Source organism: Mugil cephalus, chromosome 15 (genome assembly GCF_022458985.1).
Source record: "Mugil cephalus isolate CIBA_MC_2020 chromosome 15, CIBA_Mcephalus_1.1, whole genome shotgun sequence".
Taxonomy (NCBI): Eukaryota; Metazoa; Chordata; class Actinopteri; order Mugiliformes; family Mugilidae; genus Mugil; species Mugil cephalus.
Genome location: NC_061784.1, coordinates 21380754 through 21390451, shown reverse-complemented (window position 1 = coordinate 21390451; position 9698 = coordinate 21380754). Strand labels below are relative to the sequence as shown.

Below are 9698 nucleotides of genomic sequence, written 5' to 3'. Positions count from 1 at the left end.
ATGTTGCGTTGCAAAGCTTTATCAGGCAGATCTGATACACTTCTTAATCAAAATAACGTCCACTATACGACATCTGTCATGTGCTTCTATCAATATCTAGATGTAGATGGACTTTAAATATTAATAGAACATACTTTATTTTCAAGTCACGCTTTCACTCTATAGTCTGCATATCAAAGTCTGTTGGAGCAAACTAAAAGGAAGTATGTACTTGAAAACCCTAATGTGCGATGGTGTGTGTTAAAACCACAGCTTTTTCCACTCGGTGTCTGTCTCAGCCACAGTATGAGGCCAGTGTATATATTTAGCTGTAAAGACAAAGGGTTAAAGCCCAGAGGTGGGTATATTAGAACAAAAGAAAGCTACAGTAGATATGGTTGCAGTATCTTAGACTGGAGGGCCTTGTCTCAAATAACAAATATATGAAGTTACAGTTCAGGTGCCTCCATGTAATAGAATCAAACATGTCCTTTTGTGCATTGACTTCTACTGATCAGTTTGATGGACAGCTGTTTGTTTCTTTCTTTCACTCGCTGACACCTTTAAACACATTAAAATTCAGAGTGATGCTACAGTGTAAATTTGCTTCAGTTGTGTTATCTGGAGATCTCACTTCTATGGTACTTACACATGAGAGTTTTTGGCTCTGTGGTTAGCACTGATGCCCTCCAATGAGAAGGTCTGGGTTTGAATCCAGCTCTGGCCTTTCTGGGTGGAGTTAGCATGTTCTCCGGGTGTGACCCTTGGTGTGAGTGTGAATGCGAATGGTTGTTTGTCTTTGTTTACTGGGTTTACATGGAGCCAAATATTCTGATTACAATCGGTTTAGGAGCCCAAACCCAATGAAAATGCTCCATATGAACACCTCAATCAGAATAAACAGGCCCAGGGGTAGAGTATTCATTTTCCCAAACTGATCTAAAGTCATGTAAACAGTGAATCAGAAAGAAGTCAGGCTCTGTTCTGTCTGAGCATGCTCTGTCTTGACATAAATGCACAGTGATGTTTCCTCAAGTGAGAGCTTGTTTTCTGAAAGAACTAGACATTATCGCATGCTTAGACGGCAAAAAAATGGAAATGTTGAACTGTTTTAAAAGGTCCATCAAAAATTCATTGCAGCTGGGATTGACTGAAGCATGGAACAAATTCAAAACCACTGGAAAACGTTGAAGATCAGTTACTATAAGGCCAAACAATACAATAGCAAAAGTGAATATGACCCCACGAACTTTCCGAATCGTGGCTTCAATAATAAAACTGTAAAAACTAAAGCAACTACTGCTGATTAGACAGAGACGTCCATCTTTGGTCAGTCACTGGTGTTTTCATCAGTTTGTCACATGTCTGTAAGACGGCCGTTCTGATTAAAAGTAGAGGTGCATGTAATCATCAGGTGGGAATAAATCACCTCACATGTTAACAGCTGACTGGCAACCTGTCCAGGGTGTACCCCGCATCTCACACGATGACAGCTGGGATAGACTCCAGAAACCCCTGAGACCCTAGTGAGGATAAGTGGCAGTGTCTCTGTTATGTAGATGGGTGTATGCCGTAGCTGACGTGGGATTGGCCGGGGTTTCACAAATCCCCTGCAAATTGGATAACCATCAGAGAGGGAGCTGTTTAAACATCCAAGATGGCGACTCGGGTCATTCACTTCAAAGAACGATTCTTAGAGCTGACTCTTACACAACTGATGCATCAAGCAGTAGTAGAAGATGAGATGAGTTTTTGGCTCCATCATGTGGTCAAAAACGTTCCCTACAGGTCTTTTGCAGCTTAACCTTACAGAAGCTCCTTGGTAGTAATTTAAAAAAAAAAATGGCATTGAATGCATAAAAAAATAAGTGAAGAATGAAAATGTCAGTTATATAAATGTCAGATCATGTGCCAAAGATTAACATAGATTAATGTTTTTGTTTTTATTTTTTAATCAGTTCCCACAAACCTGTGAATCTGTTACAAGGTCAAGAGCTGACCCATACGCTCCAGCCTTCCTTCCATCTCAAGGCTACATTCTTCAGTCCCAGCACATCTCAAGTTGAATTGTAAGTAAACTAAACGTCTGGCTACGCAGCACAAGACTGTATTTTTGCTGCATACACACACAAAATAAAATGTCTAAGTTTCTTACTGACTAATATACGAAGGGACAGGAGGTTATCGTGTCAGTGCCTTTGACATGACAGTAGGAATTCAGTAAATAGTATTAAATAGTAATAGTAAATAGTATTAAATGAATAAGAAGATTTTTACATTTGAGTAATTTTGCTTTCATCTTAACGCTAAAAAAAACAGAAACAGAAACGCTAACAGGCCTTCAGCTCTAAGTTACCTGAGGGATGATTTAGTTTCATGGATTTGTCAGTGCAAACATTTTATTAATATCCAAACTTAGAAAATTGAAAATTCAAGTTAACACGATAAAACAGACACTAACAATGTTGTAGGAATAAAATCATGTTGCGTTCTGGGGTTGGTCGTCTTCGTCTTTTCTTGTGTTTCCTCTGATTTGAACATCTGTGTAGACAATTTCATCCTCAGAACGATCTGTTCAAAAACAAACAAACAAAATAAATAAAAAGAAATGATGTCAAATATATCTTCCAGTTGTGTTAAAATGGATATATTAAAGTAAGTTTTTACATTTTGACTTACCGACATTGACAGGTGTGGGTCTCATTGTTTTACGATGATATATATAAAGACACAAAGCCACAAAAAGAAGGAGCATGACAGCACTGACTGTTACAGCCACGACGACAAAGGTGGAAACATCTAGAAAACAACAGTATTAAACACCGTCATGGTAATTTCTATGAATACACTTTATAACTCATTTCTTGTACTTGTACCTTTACAAGCTTCCAGACGAAGAACCGTTTCATCTCTGCTGACGTTGTTCTTAACCTCACACTTCAAGTTTCCAGTCAGCTGGCCGTATAAGTTAATGCTTACACTCCAAACACTGGATTTGGTGTCTAGCCAGCTGCTCAGTGATTGTCTTTGGTCTCTGGTTTGAATCAGAAACTGACCGTCCAAGGTCAGAGTGGACTCGATTCTATCTCCCTCAGAGGAGCAGCTGACCTTCATCTGCTCTGATGACAAACACGTCTGAGACACGGCTGGTTTAGACGCAGGAGCTGGAAAAAAAACACGCACAGTTATATTCATTTACTACCTACAAGTTAAATTTTAGAGTAATAATTCGTAGAAATTCAGTGTTATAATGTGAAAGCTCATTTGTTTCATACATTGTCTTTGTCTATATGTCTTAAACGGCGTGTTCTTCTTTACCGTAGACTTCTAAAACGTCACAACTCCAACCAGCAAATGCAGCATTTATATTATTAATTCATGCAGCATTTATTTTAATAATATTATTATATTATTATTTTTTTTCCTTGAATTGTGAGTAATTCGCAGACTTTAATTCGTTGTTATGACATATTTACTTTTACTTTTACAAATAAAAAATAAGGCATTTTTGTATTTTATTTTATTTTTGTGATAAAATGAGAATCAAGATAATAGGTTATGTCACTAATTCTCTTCTGTGTTAGTTTAACTATTCATTGGCCACTACTAAACTCAGTCTCACAGTGCTGTAATTACAAGCTGGGTCTATTTTAAGTTCCAGTTCATGTAGATATAGTACAACTTTATTTGTAGACTTTCAATGTTCCAAAAACTCTTCACTCACCAAATATTATCACCAGCAAATGCGGCATTTATTTAGTTTTTTATGTTTAATCTAGCTTTAATAATATATTTTGCATTTTTGGAAAATCACATAAAAGTGCAACATGTAAAGAAGAACCTTTTTTTGTCGGTTTCCCTGAATTCTGAGTAATTCTCAGACGTTAATTCAGTGTTAGGATTTTCTTGACATATTTTTTCCTTTTACAAATATATATATAAAAAATATTTTCATTTTTTCTATTTGAGTGCTAAAATGAGAATAATGATAATAAAAATATAATGAATAAATTATGTCACTAGTTCTCTTCTGTGTTAGTTTAACTAGGCCTCTACTAAACCCAGTCTCATAGCGCTTCTTTCTTCTCTTGAAGCTGGGTTTATTTTCCGGTGCATATGCATATTTATCTACTTAAAAACTAATATTTAGTCATCACTATACTTTAAATTTAGAGTTTAGTAAGTGTTTTAATTTATACGTTTTTAGACACAACACAAAACATACTTTACCTACCTTGTACTTCCAGATGTACAGTGACATTTCTCTGTAAAACTCCATCAGATCCATGTTCTTCCAGCAGGTAATTTCCAGAGTGTTTCTTTGCAGCATTTCTGAGTTTGACTTTTCCATTGTTTAAGTCTTCAAACTCTTTTTTGTATTCATCAGATATTTTAACTGTCTTTCCACGCGTTTCTCTTTTTAAAATCCTGTCCTTGTCGTCCTTCATCAAAATAAGGGAAGTATCTACTTTATTTGTCAGATGAAAGATCAGCGGCTGTCCTGCTGCTGCACGACACTGACAAGTTCCATTACACTGAAGGAAATTACATTCAATAGAGCCTGAAAGGAACAAAAAGGAAAATGCTCAATGTAAAATACATCACAGCTTTTTACTGTGTGTATTTTAGAGGATCTTCCTTTTAAGAATTTTTATTGTCCTTTTTGTAGAGTTGTGGCACTTTGAGATTGTCAATATGTAGAGTAGTTAGAGTGGTCAATACAAGTTAAATTTAATATTATTATTATTAGCAAGATGTCTTCAATGTTAAAGTGTGAAATTAGTTTTAGGGAAAGTAAATACAAGACAATTTCCACTTTAACTATAAATCAAGATTAAATCCGTTCTAACTGAGCTCAGCAGATCGTCTTGTTTCACTTTTGTACCTTTTGTCAGAGCTTCTGCCGCCAGGACAGCGATGATCATGTAGACGGAAAACATCATTTCTGTAATGCATGGAGGAAAACATTCAGATATAAATACACTTTTTGATGCTGAAAATGAGTAAAAACAGTCTAATAGTATAACGATATTATAATAGTAAACATAGGTGGAAAAGGAAACAAGAACATGCCAACATATTTACGCTGAAATTCAAAGCGTTCACTCACCGCTCTCTCAGTGGTGTGATCGCTCCCTTGTTCTCGTTTATGAAACGACCTGTGAATTCTCTGCTGATAGAAGGCGGAGATATGCTCGTCTTCTTTTTAGGCGACTTGTAGTCTGATAAGAATCAAGGAAGCGGGTTCTCGTGTTCTCACCCACAACTTGAAAAGGGAACAGAAGATTCACAGCTTTTGAATTTTTTTTTTCTTTTTCACTAAAAACCTTTAATCAGATGAAGAGGAAAAAAAAGAAAATATGTATGACGGACAAAGGCCATGAGTTATGCATTTCTTGTCTGGCTTCCTCATACTTTTCTTAAGAGAAAATGTTTCAGTTGGTGCCACTTTACATCTTCACGCATGGCTCAGAGTTGCCATATAGACGGGGGTGTAGTTGCGTATGGTATGAAAGAGGTAACAGAGGCTGATCTGTGCAGAAAAAGCTGCAATAATCAGAGTGAGAGCTCAGTAGTTGGACACAATAAATTTCACCACCTTTCAGTTTTAAAGCTGTGTCTGATCTCTGAAGTATTTTCTCAAGCGTATACTGGTGGTTAACACATCACTAGCTGTTCACGTCTCCACTGTAATCAGTTGTAGTCTGAATGTAAGAAAAAACAACCAGAAATGAAGTGACAGTGTGCAGGGATTCTTTATGCTTATTTATATGCTTGCGACTGACTTAATGTTATTATTTTCTGAACTGCTGTCTTTTATACACTTACCCTGGCATCGGCCATTATTTTGCACTGAGAGCAATAAGATGGTTTAAAATGCCTTCATGACAATCATGTTTCTAAGGCCTCTGGTGGCAGAGGTGAGGGTTTCGATTTCAACTGCAGACATGCTAAAAAAAAAAAATTCTGAATGTTTCTTCTTAAAGGTTACAAACAACCACCAAACCTTTATATAGTGGATACATTTTACAGGGGCCAGTTTTCCGTTGCACATGTGCGCATAGAATCAGTTTCTCTGGAAAATTCAGTTTGACGGATCGTGCTATCTGCGTACGTGCGCTTGTCTTTGAGGGCTAGCAGCAGCAGACAGGAAGAAATAAACACTTCCTGCTTCTTAAAGTGTGTATTCAAGGTGCGTATTAAAAAAAGCATGTGGCGAAAAAAAAATTAAAACCTTGTCACGTAACGGCTTAAAAACCTCACCACGTAGACAAAGCATCTAAATTTAAACCCTGACAGGCCTGGCCCAGACTCACTCCGCTTTGAACACATGTCGTGTCTTTCCACTTACATCACCTTCGTTACAATAAAGACGACAACTCAGTTAGACTTATTTACTTCATTTTCCCAAATCAGTAAAAGGATTTTAGTCACAGAAAGTGCAGCAGGAACTAGGAGATATTAACAACAAGGAGGACGACATGTTTAATTTATTGCCTTTCAAGTACGCATAACATTGGTGTTGCAGCTGTGTGATAGTACTCTTTCACAAATGACTTCACAGCTCCAAGACTCAGTGGGTCTAAGAAACAAACAAACATTCAGTCACTAAATTGTAAACATTTGTGTTCTGGACTGTTGGTTGGACAAATAAACACACTTTATGGCATCACCTCATGCTTCCGGACAGACAGTAGTTTTCATGTGTATTGTTACATTTATTAGACCAAACTGATAACTAACTAAGAAGGTTATATTATCAACAATAAAAACATACGCTGGGGATGAAATCATTGACAAGACTAAGTGTAACTTGACTGATTTTGCTTTTTTCTTCTGGTGTTGCTTAACAGTAGAGAGCTGATTGGGCCTATAGTATGGAGGAGGCTGAAACAGTGGTCGATCATCAGATCTCAAGTTTTTTTATTTTGCACAATTTTTAAAAATACACATGAAATATGACAAAATAAAAAAAAATGAAACAGTGCAAGGAGAGGCCAAAAAAACACAAGCCTCCACCTTATAATATTATTAATACATATTAATATTACAATTTCATGTTGTTATAAAACACAAAACATCAGAAAAATATGACTGCATAAAAATTAATGCTGACTAACAATAACAATAATGTAGAAATAAAAACAGAAAATGTGTGTGTGTCAATGCAACCTGAATTTTCTTTGAAGTCTTGAGCTGTTTTTTGCAATATTTAATTCATTTAATTTGAGAGTATCTTGTAAAGGAAAACAAAAATTTGGAAAATGATAATGTCATAAATAGTTAGAATCTGCAGTTTCTGAAATCGAGGGGCGGATGAAATTTGTGACTCTGATCGTGAAGCAGTCCTAGTTTTGTGGAGAGTAGTAGGAAATGTGGTTAACCAAACTATAACATGAAAGATAAGGATAAATTAAACTACAAGAAACTCGATCAAGCTGCACACAAAACTAAAAGGAGAAAGACCGATAACCACCTGCAGGCTGCTGCAGTATAGACCTGGCAAAGTAGGCAACAGGAAACCCATTATCCGGTGACCTGTATGTGCCCTTTTCTGCTAATTACTACTAAAAATGAACATTTTATTCACATTTAAGGTAACTTCTAAACATTTTTATAATATTACTGTAGTGTGGCAGAGCCATACTCTGAGTCTAGGAACATGCTATTTGGATTTTATTACTAAAAATTCTACATGCAACTGGATACTTCTACAACCAATCACAACCATTCAAAAGAAGTGATAAATAAGAAGTCATTTTTTAGGTTCAAAATACTGAGTACATGGACAGAGCTAGAAGATAAAGGTGGCTACCCCAGCTTTTGTTTAGATCCATGACTGAAACAGCTTTCTGAAACCCCTTGATCTGAGGCTGCGAATTCTGGGTTTATTCATTACAACTACAACTTGAATGTGAATGTGTTTAGTTACCAGCTAAAATAATGAAAAATATGTGGACTTCCATAAATATATGAACATTATATTCAAAGAGGAAGAAAGCAAAGGTATGGATTAAATCAGCACCATGGACAGCGACATAAAGCCCATGCATGTTGATCCAGATCTGAATGAATGAGGCTTTTACGAGATTCAGTTAATTTGATATGGACAAGAAAAAAAAAATGCTTTAAAATTATTAAGTAATTTGTTTAGCAGACATAGAAGTCATGAGCAGACTTTCTTCTTTGGTAGAACCTGTAGAAATGAAATGCCAAAAAAAAAAAAAAAAAAGTATAGTCAGATATTGTTTGACAACATTTTTATTTTTGTGCATAATTGTTTTTCACAAACTCAGATTGGGGAGAAAAAAAGTCAAATCTATGACTTCCCCGTTGGTAGCTCTCACTGCCAACAGGGAGGCCGTAGATTTTTATGACTATTTCAGATGCCCAAGATGAGGGCAGACTTTAGAAAACTGCACATCTTTGTTGGTTCTCTCCGTGAAGCAAGAAGTGAGGGTCTTTTCTAGCGATAAAATCATCTTACCTTCATTATGAGACAGAGTTCTTTTTCTTTTTTTTAGGCGGTAGATACCAAGAAACAGAGCCAAAATAAGTAAAGCGATAAGACCAACTCTCATAACTGTGGTTCCAACGGGAAAAGGAACACTGGAATCTGGAAAATGCAATGCAAATATTAAAGTAAAAGTCTTTACCAAAATAATGATGACACACACCGATCAGCTACAACCACTAACAGGAGAAGTAAATAACATTAAAACCATCTTGTGACATTTCAATGTTCAGTTGGGAAAATTTCAGATCTGGAATTCATTCATGTTGATTTTATTTGAGCCCGTTTCACATCGTGTGAGCATTTTTCGACATGGCAATCGACCTGGGATTTTATCAGCTTGGCTCGTCGTGGCTTCAATGTGAACAGGAATGCCGTGTTGACCTGTTTTTTTTTTTTTTTTTTTTTTGATGTTGTGTAAGATGTATCTGCCTGTTACATTCTGCCTTTGTCACTCACAGCCAGACAGACTGTATCATTGTAGAAGCTTCAGCTCAAAACAAGTTTTTGTCTACTCCCATAAAGACTGATCTCTGTTCATTTTTTCAATCAAACAAATGAAATGTGTTGTTACACGATCGCTAATGGAAGCACGTAGGTGAATTATCGCATAGGGAAATTGCACCGATCAGGGAATGCAGGTGCAACTGTGTTTATATACAGTTTGTATAGTTTTTTAACGATCGTGCTCTGCATCCAAGGAGAAGAGGAGATTCAGCGACAGATATCGGACACAGTGATTTATTCAAATATCAGCAGCCTTTTGAAAGAGCGGGAGTTTGACTGGTCCATTCTTCAGGTCATCAACCATCATCCTACCTGCGGGGTCAACCTGGGATTTTTGATGCGAAATCGGTATTAGACATGTATCACCCACCCAGATCAGAACAGGCACCCCCACCCCATAGCAATGACACTCCTTGATGGCATGCTTTAGGAAGAACTCAAATAAAAAAACATGAAGAACAGCACAAGGTGTTGACCTGGCCTTAAAATTCACTAGATCCCAAACTGATCAAGTATCTGTGGGATGATCTGCAGAGGCCCCTCTCCTCAAAGGCCCCCCACTAACAACTTTGTATTCCCAGACACCAGAGGACACCATCAGAAGAACCATGTCCATTCTCTGTTGAGTCTGTTTTTGAGGAACAAGGGAGACCTACACAATACCACAAGGGACAGGAATTTCTGAAGAGAGTTCTGA

The 9698-nt window shown here is 36.8% G+C and overlaps 1 protein-coding gene across 1 annotated transcript; it reads right to left on the bottom strand.

Annotated features, from left to right (window-relative positions):
• Positions 1 to 1950: 1950 nt before the first annotated feature.
• On the bottom strand, positions 1951 to 4922 carry LOC125021416. The gene is made up of 5 exons (XM_047607480.1): positions 4865 to 4922; positions 4214 to 4540; positions 2856 to 3143; positions 2659 to 2778; positions 1951 to 2550 (listed from the first exon to the last, which is right to left on the bottom strand). The coding sequence occupies exons 1-5, from the start codon at positions 4920 to 4922 to the stop codon at positions 2459 to 2461; spliced, it is 885 nt and encodes a 294-aa protein (XP_047463436.1). The 3' UTR covers positions 1951 to 2458.
• Positions 4923 to 9698: the final 4776 nt, after the last annotated feature.